Source organism: Heteronotia binoei, chromosome 21 (assembly GCF_032191835.1).
Source record: "Heteronotia binoei isolate CCM8104 ecotype False Entrance Well chromosome 21, APGP_CSIRO_Hbin_v1, whole genome shotgun sequence".
NCBI classification, from domain to species: domain Eukaryota; kingdom Metazoa; phylum Chordata; class Lepidosauria; order Squamata; family Gekkonidae; genus Heteronotia; species Heteronotia binoei.
This window is the reverse complement of record NC_083243.1, coordinates 36447015-36463084: the sequence shown is the minus strand read 5'-3', so window position 1 is coordinate 36463084 and position 16070 is coordinate 36447015. Positions and strand designations below refer to the sequence as shown.

The 16070-nt window shown below is 42.7% G+C and overlaps 1 protein-coding gene across 1 annotated transcript; it reads right to left on the bottom strand.

Annotated features, from left to right (window-relative positions):
- Positions 1 to 4807: 4807 nt before the first annotated feature.
- Positions 4808 to 14600, bottom strand: LOC132588736 (alpha-1-antiproteinase-like). The gene is made up of 4 exons (XM_060261124.1): positions 13921 to 14600; positions 11356 to 11626; positions 7839 to 7986; positions 4808 to 4999 (listed from the first exon to the last, which is right to left on the bottom strand). Exons 1-4 carry the CDS (start codon positions 14582 to 14584, stop codon positions 4808 to 4810), a joined length of 1275 nt encoding a protein of 424 aa, XP_060117107.1. The 5' UTR covers positions 14585 to 14600.
- Between the last annotated feature and the right edge of the window lie 1470 nt (positions 14601 to 16070).

Below are 16070 nucleotides of genomic sequence, written 5' to 3'. Positions count from 1 at the left end.
TTTTACTCCATGACTCTCAAGCTTTCTAAGGAGCCTTTGATGAGGAATTTTATCAAAAGCTTTCTGGAAGTCAAGGTAAACAACATTTATCGGGTCTCCTTTGTCCACATGTTTGTTCACCCCCTCAAAGAAATGTAACAGGTTAGTGAGGCAAGATCTTTCCTTACAGAACCCATGCTGAGTCTTAGCCCTTTCACAAATGTTTTGGCAGATGCTAAAATGTTTTGGCAGATGATCCAGCAAGAGATTTCTAAGATTTTGGGATATGAATTCAACAAAGTGGCAGAGATTTTTCTGCTGGGATTACAAATGGAAAAATTTCCAAAAGAAGATAGAACTTTAATATGGTACTTGCTCTCAGCTGCTAGGACATTGTATGCGCAGCTGTGGAAGCAAGAAAAAATACCAGAGAAATGGGATTGGATTACAAAAGTTATGTCATGGAGTGAAATGGACAAATTAACAAGAAAACTAAGACACTATGATTTGGAACTTTTTAAGTTGGAGTTGAAGAAATTCAGAAGATACGTAGAAAAAGAGTGGAAAATAAAAGGACATTGGACAATCTTTGATGATTAAGGTTTTTAAAATAAGAATATAACTTTTGGGGTTTTTTTGTTTTTTCTTAATAGTTAAGGGTACCTTTAATACTTTTTTTTTTTTTTAAGAAACACTGGCGGGGGTCAAGTAACGGAAGGAGGGGTGGGGGGAAAGTAAGATATGGGGTAGAAAGATCTTTCTTTTACTTTAAGCTTTTATAAGTTGTAGATATAGTTCTGCTACCATATGTTACTAATAAAATTGTCTATACACAGAACCCATGCTGAGTCTTCATCAATAACCCATGTTCATCAATGTGCCTACTCATTCTGTTCTTGATAATGGTTTCTACCAACTTTCCCGGTATTGAAGTCAGACTGACTGGCCTGTAATTTCCCGGATCTCCTCTGGAACCCTTTTTAAAGATGGGGGTGACATTTGCTACCTTCCAGTCCTCAGGAATGGAGGCAGATTTCAATGAAAGATTACAGATTTTTGTTAGAAGATCCACAAGTTCAACTTTGAGTTCTTTCAGAACTCTCGGATGTATGCCATCCGGACCCGGTGACTTATTAGTTTTTAATTCGTCTAGTAGTTGTAGGACCTCCTCTTTTGTCACCTCAATCTGACTCAGGTCTTTCAACATCCTTTCCAAAATTAGTGGTTCTGGGGCGGGCAAAAAGTTCTCATCTTCCACAGTGAAGACGGAGGCAAAAAATTCATTCAGCTTCTCAGCCATTTCCCTATCCTCCTTCAGTAAGGCTTTACTCCTCTCTTAGACTGTTGAGTGGTCTAAGAGACTCTGAAGTCTTGAGATTTGAGTGAGTAGAAGAAGAAGATATTGGATTTATATCCCGCCCTCCACTCCAAAGAGTCTCAGAGCGGCTCACAATCTCCTTTACCTTCCTCCCCCACAACAAACACCCTGTGAGGTGGGTGGGGCTGAAGAGGGCTCTCACAGCAGCTGCCCTTTCAAGGACAACCTCTGCCAGAGCTATGGCTGACCCAAGGCCATGCTAGCAGGTGCAAGTGGAGGAGTGGGGAATCAAACCCGGTTCTCCCAGATAAGAGTCCGCACACTTAACCACTACACCAAACTAGAACTATATGATCTTTAGGATATTAATTATAAAATATGTTTGACACATTAGGCAAATTTAAGCATGCTCGTGGTGAACCATGTATACTATGTAAGAGTAGGAACACATACATACCTCAATCACATAGACTCCAGCTCTGTTCACATGATACAAAACATGCACCTTCTGCATCCACATTTTTGTTTGCATGCACCTACTAAAGCACATTTATTTTACAAATGAAACCGGGGACCTGTACCTGGATAACTGGGCATTTCCAGTCATACATTCAGCTGAACATGTGTTGAATACAAGATGAGAATTATTCAACACACATATGTGAACATATGAAGCTGCCTTATACTGAAACAGACCCTCGGTCCATTAAAGTCAGTATTGTCTACTCAGACTGGCAGCGGCTCTCCAGGGTCTCAAGCTGATGTTTTTCACACCTATTTGCCTGGACCCTTTTTAGTTGGAGATGCCGGGGATTGAACCTGGAACCTTCTGCTTCCCAAGCAGATGCTCTATCACTGAGCTACCACCCTTCCCTATTCAGAGTAGAATCTTTACCAACTCTGTAAGGCTTGAAGGCTTTACTCCTCTCTTAGACTGTTGAATGGTGATTCTCCTTCTTGAGATCTGAGTGAGTAGAACTATATGAAAAACATCAAGTGTACACTATAGAAAGATTGTACGTGCATTCACTGTAACTTGTAAAATGTCACAAATGCTCAGGATTTATATATACAGAAATATTTCTGGCTTGATAGTTCTAAAACCACACCCATCAGGAACACTACCACTCTAGTTTCAATGATAAGTTATGGGGTACCATGGAAGAGTTGCTGTTGAGACCATGCCATGCTTGTTGAAAGATATCAATAATCAGTGCACAGCAATAAGAGGTTGCTCAGAGGGAGAAAACTGTATGATCTGAGCTGATTCATTCAGCTTAGCATGCAGAAGGTCCCAGGCTCAATCCCTGGCATCTCCCGGTAAAAGGACCAGGCAGTAGGTGATGGGAGAAAGACCTCTGCCTGAGACCCTGGAGAGCTGCTGCCAGCCTGAGAAAACTTGATATGGACCAGTGGTCTGATTCAGAACAAGGCAGCTTTGTGTGTTCAATATTGTATCATGACTTACAAGTGATTATGTGATATTATTTCCTGTGTTTGAAGCGGCAAACAGTGTTATGAAATCTCTGCCCTTGATACAGTAGTTCATCTGTGTTTGCAGTTTTTTGTTTTGTTGTTTGCACATGGGAGTCATAAATATGTTCTGTAGTTTTCAAGCAATGTACGGCATCATCATTGGTTCGCTTCAAGTATCTCTTATGAAAAAACAGGGATGGGGAGAAAGACTAAACAACTAGCTATTGGCCCAGCAGGAAGTATGTACCACTGAGTCATGAATATTACAGAGACTGAAGGCTCCAGAGAGAAGAAATATTAAAATAAATATTTTTGAAGCTGACATATGGTTTAGAGAGCCTCAGAGTAAAGGCTTAAGTGATTCATATGTGCATCACTTGACAAAGGTATTAATCGAAACGGGAAATATAACGATCGAAATTCCATTGAGAACCTACTTTGTGCACAGTTGGAGAATATATTTATATCACCTTTGAGTGTTGTACAGGTCTTTACATATTCCTTGGAAGCCTGGAACTGTAATGGAACTTGGTGGTTTGGTTTATGTTATTCTGGATATTGTATTTATTGGCAACAGTGTGTGTTACAACATTTTGAATTTTTCTCATAAGTAATACTAGTGTTTTGTGTATTATTCATGTGTTGGAGATATTCCGTACATTGTTTTCATTATACAAGGGAGATATCTGGTGTTTTCTGTCCATCGCTGGCATTTGAGCCACAGAATATGAATTTCTGTGTGAACACCCTTGAAGCTGCCTTTATGCTGACTGAGACCATTAGGCCTAGAGAGGGTCGATATTGTCTATTGTGAATGGCAGTCATGAGCAGTCTGGGAAGAAGAGAAAAGTGGCCCTGAGAAATGACCTCACCATCCAGCCCAGCCATGCCCTACCCCTACAAAGGAAGAAGGGAGGAGCTACAAAGTCCCGCAGCTCTGGTGGATCCAGACATGGCCATTAGCACCTTCTGTGGACCAGATAAGATTTCTTTTGTCCGGAGGCCACTTTCCCTGGGCTGGACTGGGCCAAGCAACGGTTTTGTATTTTGTTTTTGTAGCAGGAACTCCTTTGCATATTAGGCCACACACCCCTGATGTAGCCAATCCTCCAAGAGCTTACTGGGGTCTTAGTACAGGGCCTACTGTAAGCTGTAGGAGGATTGGCTACATCAGAGGTGTGTGGCCTAATATGCAAAGGAGCTCCTGCTACAAAAAAAAGCCCTGGGGCCAAGTGAGGAAGAGCATTGGCTCTTTGAGAAATTCTGCAGTGGCTACAATGACCTGTCCACCCCTGCAGGAAGTGTCTCAGATTGGGGCTTTCATATCACTTTCTACCTATTCCTTTTTTCCGATGTTGAGGGTTGAAGTTGAACCTATGACCTTTTGTATGTTAAGCAAATGCTCAACTTCCAAGCCATCGCTCCTGCATGCTTTAAAGGGTGTGTGCTTGTTTTTTGTTTAAATCTTTGATTGTATAGGCACTTATTTTTCAAGATAACAAATACCAGGCATAAAACATATTGAGATGTCCTGTGTAACAATGCTCAGCATTTAGACATCATTTCAGTGTTTCAAGCCATGCACACCCAATATCTTGCTGTGATCCTTACATCAGCTCTGTGATGCAGGTCAACTTTATTTATTCATCTGGAAAAGTTATATTGCGGCCTCCAGTCATTAATGCCCATGCAAGAATGGCCCTTTATGGCAGGTGACAACTCAAGACTCAGGGACAACGGTCTGCCTAACGTCACCTAGCGAGTCTGTGATGGGGTTAAGATTTGAATGAAAGACCCTGTGGCTCATAGCTCATAATCTTAGCCACTACGCTGCCTCAGCTACCATTTGGTCAATGAAGTATTTGTGAGACAAGAAATTCTGTATAGGAGAAAGAACAACCAGATTCTTTGTTTTTTTCACAGACTCCAGGTTATCACATCAGTTTTTTTATTTTGCTCTAGAAGAAATTCTTCACATACATTAAGCTAGCACTTGGGCATTAAGAGAGCCTCCTGAGTTTACCAGCTGTGCGATTAGTGGTCATTAGGGTTCACAACCCTCCCTAAGAATAAGATGGTACGGGTAAAGTGCTCTACAATCATAAATAGGAAGGGTCTGTCGAATGTAACCACAGGGGGGAGAGACGTTGGGACAATTTCAATGACAGTGGTAGCAGCAGCTTCAGTGCCATTCTCTTGGATGTTCAAAAATGCTTTGTGGACAACCTGCAAGGAAAGCAAATGCAAGAATTAAGAGAAAGGAAGGGTGGGGAAAAGTGAGCGACGTATCTATTCCAGAACTCCAAAGCAAAATAAATTATTTAATGTCTTTGGAGATATTAGTCACGTTGTTATTTCTGTTATTTATCATTCCATCTGTGATCTGGGGGGCTTTTGTAGATGTTCCCTTCTGGCAGCATCTGCTCTGTGTAAGGGAGGTGCAGGTCTCTGCCTCCCCTCCCTCCTACTCATGCTAGATTGACATCCAGTGACCATTTTGTAGGGTGAAATCCACATTTCTTTAATAAATCGGAATGTCTGGAACACATTTTATGAGATTGTGTCTAACTGTGACAGATGAAGTCTTTCCAAAAGTGATCATACCAATAATCATAAATAGGATGTGCATGGCACTCATTCACAAAACAGGTGTCCAAATATACTCTAAAGTTTGGTACTACTTTTATTTATTTATTTATTACCTCTCCAAAGTTGGGTAGGTACAACTTCTTCTCTTCATCCCAACAGCAAGAACAACTACTAATTGTTAGAGAACAGGACTGCTCTGGCCTGCAGGCACTGTTCCACCATGCCCTTCAAGGTTTTCCCAACACCTGAAATGGCTTCTCTCTCTCTCTCTCTCCCTCCCTCTCTCTCTCTCTCCAGTAACCCAGCACCACCAGACCTTTGCAGGAATTACCTAATGGGATGATGAGGACTCTCAGTTCTTCTTTCACATTCTGAAGCTTTCCTCTGTGTGTCCCACTGCCAGCACCTAGTCACCACGGGGACCATTTACTACCTTGTGCACCCCTGGAGGAATAACTATTTGCCAATTGCCTGCCTTCCCCCTGGCAAAACTTTTAAAGTAGCATGTCCAAGATCGTGGAGGTCAATGGGTTACAGAGAACCACTACGAGTATCCAAAGTTATAAGGTATTTATTAAAAGGAAACTGTTCACAAGCATACTTTTAACACAGCACCAGGCTGAGCAAGGGAACCAAAAGAAATGGGTAAAATACAATTGCTCTGTCGCTCTCTCTATGCATGCCTTATCAGATGTTAATATATGACAGGCTCCTTAGCTTAAAGAGTTACAGATTTCTACAAACCATTACCTCAAAGCTTTCTTCAGCTGACCAGGTCACTGCACAGCTGGTGACTGCCTCCTCCACACCTCAGTTAAGAGTTCTGTCTACTCAGATGCTCAGCACCCAAAGGGGCCTTCTACTTGCAGCAAGTAGTTTTTATCATATCTGTTTCTCCATGTATTGACCTGGTCAGACTAGTGATTGAAGTCCCAACGATTCCCCATGGAGAAATTGGTGTGTGTGTGTGTGTGTGTGTGTGTGTTCTGGGAGGGGCCATGCTCAACATGAAGATGTCATGCAGAATGACAGTGCCTGCTTTCCCCAACCATATAAAGGGACCTTCCCTTTAAATGGTTGGGGAGGGAAGCAGGCACTGTGTGCTGCTGCCCTTCCAAGCCCCAATCGGCTTGGAAGGCAAGAGCAAGTGGTTCCCTGCTCCAAGAGAGTGGGTGCTGTACACGCTTACCTCACAAGACTCAGTGTCACAGCTGGGAAGGTGGGTGTGCACAGTGCCCATGAGGCCATATTTGGGGCAAGGCTTCCCCTGCTGTGCAGCTGTCCTGAGGCAGGAAGGAGCCCCCCAAATTGTTGGGAATCCCTGCCCAGACTTGGAAGCTGAAAGCCTAGGTCAGGCTGGGTCCAAAAAAATAAACTTTTCCTGAAGCCTCCAGAATTTTCCTTGCTGAAGTCTTCTAGTATTTAATTTCTTCAAATCTCTGTTCCTTGGTAAGTCTGGAAAGCAACTGAACTGACCCCCCTTTCTGATCTATGACCAGAGGGGGGGGATTTCTTCAAATACTTCAGCTTTCTGAAGAAGTGAGCAGTGACTCACCAAAGCTCATAGCCAGCCACAAATGTTGCTAGTCTTTAAGGTGTAACTGGACTCTTACTCTTTTCTACAACTAAATAGATAGCACTACAGTCCTAAACTTATTGGCTTCAATGGGGTTAAATTGGTGGCAGACCACCTTTACTCCAGGACTCTGTTTTTCGCACATCATAATTTTAATGATACAGGATGTCATGAGACACAAGATAACAAGCTTGACCTTGGGAAAGGTGAGGATTGGTTTGTGAGGTCCTTTTCCCTGAAATTTCAGGCTATTCTTAAACATAAATGTAAGAACACACTCTTAAAAATTATGTCCAGAAATATGCATTGTGGGAATAAAAAATAAATCTGTTCGGAAGTGTAAGCTATGTATCCTGAGCACTTACAAAATTCTTCCTGTATGGTGAATTATGTTGGTGTTGGTCAGCTTATATTAACTAAGGACCCATTGGCAGATGTGAAACCCTGCTAGTGTGAAGTATTAGGGATGCCAGCCTCCAGGTGGGACCTGGGGATCTCCCAGAATAACAGTTAATCTATAGACTACAGAGATCAGTTCCCCTGAAGAAAATGGCTGCTGTGGAAGGTGGACTCTATGGCATCATACCCTACTGAGTTCCCTATCCTTGCACTCTCAGATCTCCAGGAATGTCCCAACATGGAGGTGGCAACCCTACCCCCCATCTCCACTGATGGCCAATGGGGACCTGGCAGCCCTAGACACATATTCCCTTTGGTACCTGAAAGCTTATTTCGGGTTGCTTTTGCAAGAAAAGGGGGCCACTTTTCTTTTGTATTACCTTTCCGCCCATAAAACAGTCCCAGAAGACCCATAAGTCTATACCTGCTTGTGGCAAATATACATGTATCGGTAACAGAAGGGGAAGGCTTAATCTCCACTATGAGTTCTTAGAAACATACCTTTGAAATCTTCAAACTGGATTTATCAGTGAATGCTGATAGATCTGCTTGGTCCGTGAATACCTGAGTGACGCCCAATTCTTGAAGTATTTCTTTGGCATCAATGCTTGTTCTCAGCAAAACCCTCGGAAGTGACAGGTCTACTCTCCTGTGGAAAGAAGAGCCAGAGACTGGTTGGTTGAGGTATCTCTCTAAGCATGGCCGGTGTGTGGGAGTAGGCCAAGTAGGCGGCTGCCCTCCCCATGTGCAGCGTGTGTGCTCCTTGGGGCCTGCCTTCCCCAGTGGAAAGCAGTCCATGGAGGGCAGACACTGCCTAGCCAGTTTTGCATTTCCCAGCTGTGTAGTGCGAAAGTGAATGGCGCCTGCACAGTGTGCTCCTCGGAGCTCAGCAGGGATAAATTAACCAACAGTAAAAGCTGAAGAAGAGCCAATTACAGTTTCTAAAAATTGGCTCCTGTTGAATTTGTAGCTGCCATTCATCCTTCCTACCCTACTCTAACAGAGCCATGGGGTGGGAGCCATAGCTCAGCGGTAGAGCATCTCTCTCGCATGCACAAGGTCTTGTCCCTGGCACCTCCAGCTAAAAGGATCAAGTAGAAATGGTCATGTGAAGGTCATGTCCCTGGCACCTCCAGCTAAAAGGGTCAAGTAGAAATGGTCATGTGAAGGTCATGTCCCTGGCACCTCCAGCTAAAAGGGTCAAGTAGAAATGGTCATGTGAAGGTCTTGTCCCTGGCACCTCCAGCTAAAAGGGTCAAGTAGAAATGGTCATGTGAAGGTCTTGTCCCTGGCACCTCCAGCTAAAAGGGTCAAGTAGAAATGGTCATGTGAAGGTCTTGTCCCTGGCACCTCCAGCTAAAAGGATCAAGTAGAAATGGTCATGTGAAGGTCTTGTCCCTGGCACCTCCAGCTAAAAGGGTCAAGTAGAAATGGTCATGTGAAGGTCTTGTCCCTGGCACCTCCAGCTAAAAGGGTCAAGTAGAAATGGTCATGTGAAGGTCTTGTCCCTGGCACCTCCAGCTAAAAGGATCAAGTAGAAATGGTCATGTGAAGGTCTTGTCCCTGGCACCTCCAGCTAAAAGGGTCAAGTAGAAATGGTCATGTGAAGGTCTTGTCCCTGGCACCTCCAGCTAAAAGGATCAAGTAGAAATGGTCATGTGAAGGTCTTGTCCCTGGCACCTCCAGCTAAAAGGGTCAAGTAGAAATGGTCATGTGAAGGTCTTGTCCCTGGCACCTCCAGCTAAAAGGATCAAGTAGAAATGGTCATGTGAAGGTCTTGTCCCTGGCACCTCCAGCTAAAAGGGTCAAGTAGAAATGGTCATGTGAAGGTCTTGTCCCTGGCACCTCCAGCTAAAAGGATCAAGTAGAAATGGTCATGTGAAGGTCTTGTCCCTGGCACCTCCAGCTAAAAGGGTCAAGTAGAAATGGTCATGTGAAGGTCTTGTCCCTGGCACCTCCAGCTAAAAGGATCAAGTAGAAATGGTCATGTGAAGGTCTTGTCCCTGGCACCTCCAGCTAAAAGGATCAAGTAGAAATGGTCATGTGAAGGTCTTGTCCCTGGCACCTCCAGCTAAAAGGGTCAAGTAGAAATGGTCATGTGAAGGTCATGTCCCTGGCACCTCCAGCTAAAAGGGTCAAGTAGTATTCTCACGATTTTTATTGCTTAATCTCACAAATTTTTTTACAAAAAAAATAAAATTTAAAATAAAAAAAGCCCTGTAAGTTAAAAATGTAAATAGTTTCAAGTTCTTCATTACTCCTACAATTCTCTGGGTGTTTTTTTTTCAAATTTCGGGAGGGAGGGAGGTCTAGCGGGCAGCTCACCTAGGGCACCAAATACCCTAGCACCAGCCCAGCCTCTAAGAGGGACACATTGAACAGGAATTTGTATTTCGGTTTAATAAAAACCTGTGATGACTACACTGTTTTGTTTTTTTAAAAAAATGTTTTAAAATGCTATGACATGTTTACAATGTTTTCAGTTGAAAAAACAGTTTTACAATGTTTTGACAGCATTAGTGTTTTTGACTAAAAATCCTGGCTTCCTTTAAGTAATGTGGTGACTTTAAGAGTGACCCAAACCTCACAGAAATTAGCTGCTGTGATAGATTTAGATTGGCACAGGACTAAAGACCAAGTGAATCAAGGATCTGTTATTAAGTGCCTCAAGGATTTGCCCTGGGACCTGTTTTGTTCAAGTTCAAGTTCAAATTTATTTATATTCCGCCCTTCCCACTGAAGTGGCTCAGGGCAGCTCAACATCTTTATAAATGATTTGATGAAGGAACAGAGGGAATGCATATTAAATTTGCAGATAATACTAAATTGGGAAGGGTTGGAAATACAGTAGAAGATAGCAACAGGATACAGGATGATCTTGACAGGCTGGAAAACTGAGCTAAAACCAATAAAATGAATTTTAACAGGGATAATTGTAAAGTTCTGCATTTAGGCAGGAAAAAACCCAATGCATGGTTATAGGATGTGGGAGACTTTTCTTAGCAGTAGTATGTGCGAAAAGGATCTAGGGATCTTAGTGGACCAAATGCTAAACATGAGTCAATAGTGTGATGCAGTGGCTAAAAAAATAAATACAATTTTGGGCTGTATTAACAGAAGTATAGTGTCCAGATCTCATGAAGTAATCGTATCTCTTTACTCTGGTCTGGTAAGACCTCACCTGGATTATTGTGCTCAGTTTTGGGCACCACATTTTAAGAAGGATATAGACAAGTGGGAACGGGTCCAGAGGAAGGCGGTGAAGATGATAAGGGGTCTGGAGAGCAAATCCTATGAAGAAAGGTTGAAGGAGCTGGTCATGTTTAGCCTGGAGAGGAGGCAGCTGAGAGGTGATATGATCAGCATCTTCAAGTACATGAAGGGCTGTCATATAGAGGATGGTGTGGAATTGTTTTCTGTGGCCCCAGAAGGTAGGACCAGAACCAATGGGTTGAAATTAAATCAAACGAGTTTCCGTTTCAACATTAGAAAGAACTTCCTGGCTGTTAGAGTGGTTCCTCAATGGAACAGGCTTCCTCAGGAGGTAGTGGGCTCTCCTTCCTTGGAGGTTTTTAAACAGAGGCTAGATGGCCATCTGACAGCAATGAGGATCCTGTTAATTTAGGGGAAGGTGTTTGTGAGTTTCCTGCATTGTGCAGGGGGTTGGACTAGATGATTCTGGAGGGACCTTCCAGCTCTATGATTCTATGAATCCCTCAATTCCCCATTCAGAAATTTAGCCTTTAGGACATCTGAGGAGGGAACAGAGCCCAACAGAATGGCCTAGCATCTGAAACGAACACCATTTTAAAGAGCAAATCCAGGGACAGAACTGGAACTAGGACAAGAACCAGGAAACTGGGACTGTCCCTAGTAAATAGGAGTAGTTTGGGGCCTATGAAATAACAACAGTAGCTCTGTGAAGAAATGTAATGAGAGATAGTCACTGGCCTAAGACATCTGACAAAGAGTCTCTCCAATCCAGATCTCACCATCTCTTACGCTTCCCTTGACTTACCGTTCTTTTGCACCAGCCTCCCATTTTAACAAAGCTTCTCGCCTCACTGCCTGTTCCACCTGGTTCAGTTTTTCTTTCTCAGGCAAAATGAAGAGTGCCGAAGCATTGCCTCGGTATGGGACGCGCACCACCTCACAGGCCAGTTCTTTATCATGATAGGTGTAATAATAGCCATCTCTGCGCATCATATCCACTTGCACTGTCGTTTTGTTATTGACAAAGAAGTCCTTCTTCTGAGTATTCTCGAGACTAAAAGGCTTTTCCCAATAACCTTTGAAAGAAAAAGGTGATGGAGTATATGATACAGTGTCACAAGATTTGTTCATACTTAAATGAGACTCTTGAAATGTCACCCAAATTCAAAAGCACATCCAGGTCTGAATACAACCAGTTGAAATTTTGAACCTTTTCTTGGTTTGATCTCAGTACTCACTGCGGAAAGAAGATGCTAATGTTTAACAGTTGCAGTGCAAGGAGTTCAAGGTAACAATGGCTTTTCCATGTGTTTTGCTATACTTTGGATTTGTTTAGAGCAGCACTGTTTGGGGAGAGAACATCCACATTATGTGCTTTTATTACTCCTGGTTCCAGGCTGTACCCTGCTTTCTTGTAATCCTTCTCTAGTTTGGTATGATCTTTTTGGAAAACTTGTAGTCAAAACTGTGGTTGGACATCACATGGACAGGAAGGTAAACATTTTTCTGGTCTTTCCCACTTTGGTGTTGTTTTCCTCACCTCAGTCCTTGTGGTGACCATTACTACACACAAGCAATAGAGGGTTTGGGGGCATTTTTTAGTTCTAATAACTGTATTACTATAGCATTATAACAATGTATTGCAACTATGTACTATTTTATAGCTTTTTTTTTAAGTAAGTCTCTGGCCCTTTTGATTGCATAGTTATAAAGGAAAAGGCAACAGTTGCTCATTTTGTCTTTATAACTTTGCAATAAAGAGTATTTATTTGCTGCATTTTACTTCATTTATACCTCCACCTTTCTCCTGAATGGAACCCCAAGTGGCTTATATCAATCCGTCCTCCATTTCATCCTCACACAACAACCCTGTGAGGTAGATTAGGCTGAGAGTGAGTGATTGGCAGAAGATCATCCAGTCAGAAAAAAAGCTTGGATCTTCCAGAACCTAGTCTGACACTCTAAATGCTGTCCTCTAAACACTGCATAGAGTCTTACTTTTAAGTAAAATTATAGTGCTATAGCTATTACCATTTTTTTAATGGACATAAAAATATTGGTGGCATTGGTGGCAGATGTGGGACTGCAACAGAGGGCTGAGGCAAGGAAAGGGCAGGGAAAATACTGATGTGGATGTACCACTGCCACTTCAAATACCTCCACAAGAGCAAGAACTACACATAGAATCATCTTTGCTTGGAAGGAGGCAATGCCAGTTATCAATTATCCACAAACAACACAGTAATTCCCTTTTTCTGTCTAAAGGCGATGGAGCCTGGAAAGGGCAGAAACCTCAGGGGGGTACAGTGCCATAGAACGCATCTTCCAAAGCATCCATTTTCTCCAGGGGAACTGATCTCTCTAGTCTGTAGATAAGATGTAATTCCGGGGATTCCCTGCTGCCGCCTGGAGACTGGCATCCCAAGTGGAAAAACTGTGATGTGCCATCTTCATTTTAGCATTTCCTTGTTCTGGCAAGTGGCAACTGAAAGAGCAATGTCACACATCACCTTCTTTCCTACCTACATGAAATATGAGGCATGAAGAGACTATCAGTGCCATCCTAAGGATATTATTTCAGAGGATAGCCATGTTGGTCAGCAGAAGAACAGTTCAGTTCGGATCCAGTGGCACCTGAGAGACCGACAACATTTCCAGGGCAGCTTTTGCAAGCCAAAGCACCATTTGTTAGGGAGCTCTGCTTGTGTCTGATGAAGGGAGCTTTAACTCTCAAAAGTCTGTGCCCAGAAATTCTTGTTGGACCCTAAGGTGCTACTGGACTCAAATCTAACCATCCTAAGCACAACTACCCCTTTTAAAGTCAATGAAGGTAGATGTGTGGAAGTCTACTAAAGATGGCACTGTCTACTATTTCAGCTTCTACCAATGTGGATTGACCCATAGTCTACTCTGCTCCTTTGTATGAACCTGAAAGTAACCAGAGCCACTGAGTAGATGGGGATTGCTCTTATTTTTGTGGTGGTTTTTCAATACTGAAATCCTTGTTTATGTAGCCCTGCTGTATTGTAGTTCCTTATGTTGCCCTTTCGGGACCAAAAATGGTAAATGAGGTTCTGCCTCATGGAGTTTCAAGGCAAGAGAAGAACAGAAGCAGTTTTCCATTGCCATCCATTGGCACCGCTGGAGGACATCCTGATGGCACCTCTGTTTTAACCAATGTGTGACACAGAGTTTCACATGGATTCTCTTATGTTCTCATGTTCTCTGCATAAATGCTAACCCTACTTCGCTTGTGAACATTGACAATTGAGCCAGTTTGGGATCAAGAAAAGGTATTACATGGATTGTGTTCTATTAAGAAATAAGTGCACTATGTAATTTGAAAAAAAACAAAAACAAAGCACCTCACCTTTCAGGAAGATATAGCTTACAAGAACCATTGCAGTTTCTGGGTCAAGATCCTTTAGAACATCTACTAATTTCCCATGGGTGTTCTTCTCTATGTAGCTGTTGATCTGTTTCACAGCTTCTTTGCCATTCTGAAAATCAGTATGCACAATATCTGCTTGGAACAAATTACGGGCCTTATCCACCACTTCCTGTTTCAGTGGGAATCTGTCAGTTGAGAAAAGGGCATTTCCAGCACTCAGCTCAATTTCGGCCTTGTGGCGGTTCAGCAATTGTAGGAGCTGGCAGAAACCATCATCTATCTCCTTCTTGCTGAACAAGGACTGGTTAAAGCCAATTCCTGAAACCATCTGATCTAGTGTGGTCCCTTTAGCTCCCAGAGTCACAAGCATAATGGCAGTGGAAATGGTCACTGGAGAAAAGAAAATGTTTTTCCCAGGAGTCTTGGAAGCTATCTGGCGGTAGAATTTAAAGGCAAACTCAGCACTGTTTGGGGCTATCTTGAGACCGGGCAAATGGCTGCTATTCTGGTGACTTTCAGCTGAAGGTTGGTCATCTGCTCGATGTTCATGCCCACTGTGGCCACCCTGGTGTCTGGGCATATGATAACTGCTGGAAAGGATGCAGAGACCAGCAAGTAGCAAACACAGGTAGAAGTTAGACATGGTGTCCTTTTGGAGAGGATCTGTTTTAAAAAAAACACAACATTCACACCAAAGACTTCAACAACATAATAATAGCTGTTTATCAGTGCTGTGATTAAGATATGTTGTCTTAAACCTAGAATACACCAATTGGTCTGGTGTCTCTACCCTGTGTAACAGTCAGATGTGCATTACGGGGTTTCCTCAAAGCATGTGTGGGGATCGTAGTTTGGACTGGGAACAAAGCATGCATTCAGGGCAGAACCCTGACGCGTGCCCCCCTGAAAAGTGGTGATGTCATCACGTCAGCTGCAAAAGAGCCATTGTTTCTGGGCGCTGAGGGGCCGGGGGAGTTCCTGCAACCCCTCAGCACCCAGAAACAACAAGGCACTTTCAGTCCTCAGCGCTCTGCGAGATTGGAGACTGAAAGTGCCATTCCATCTTATTCCATTCCTCATCTTGAGTATCACCACCCACATCCATTATAGGTGACATGGTTGCGAGTATATTGGCTTTGTCAGCCTCACTATACGAAAATAAGTCATTCTACATAGACATGTTTCCAAATAGAGAATGGGTAAACCGGAAATTGCAGTGTACTGATTAGCAAACACTAGAAATAACGTTGCAAAGAAATGCTTAAGCAATTTCTTTCATAATGATGCAATTATATTATTATCATAACAAACCAAAATTCATTAAATGTCCATAGAAAAATCAAAAAGTTATTTCACACCACTCTTGTAAGGTAGTACTTTACAGTCCGCTGTCTCAGTTCTCCACACTTGTATATGATTCCTCCTATGGGTAGCAGACCGAAGTCTGACAGGTGGCATGTCTTTAATGGTTACTAGTGCATGGCTCATGACCTTCATTCTGGCTACCCTTGCATTACAACTCTGAACAGGGGAGCTATATCTCTCAAATGCTCTCTGAATTCAATTTGTCAAATTGGTCAGCACAAATTGAGAGAAAAATAAAAGCAATGGATTTATCCCTAAAACTATTGTCCATGCTGTCCTTCACTACCGCCATCCAACAAATTAAAAACAGGTTGCTAGATATTGAGTGCCAAGTCCTATACAGTCTGGCTAAGAAAACTTGTTCCCCACTGAGTTTTGAGATCTCTCTTAGTACTGGGAAAATGGCCTCATATCTATCCATCTTGCAGGTGCCACAGCAGTGTAGAGCTTTTTCCCTTGCCAGATGCAACACCATGCCCTCTGCCATTCTTTAAGGCAGATTTAACAAGACAGCCTACTCAGTCAGATACTGTCTCTGTAAGCAAAAATGTGTGGAGTCAGTTACTCATGTTCTTCTTTATTGTAATTTGTATACAGATCTTCGTCACAAGTATTTACATCCTCTTTTAGTTAGCATGGTTGATTGTTCTGATGCACTTAAGGTCTATAATCTCTTGAACGATACTTCATCTAGTGTCACTGAGAAAGTGACTAAGTTTCTTTATTCTGTTTTAAAGGCACACCAGAGGATCTCATAGAAATAG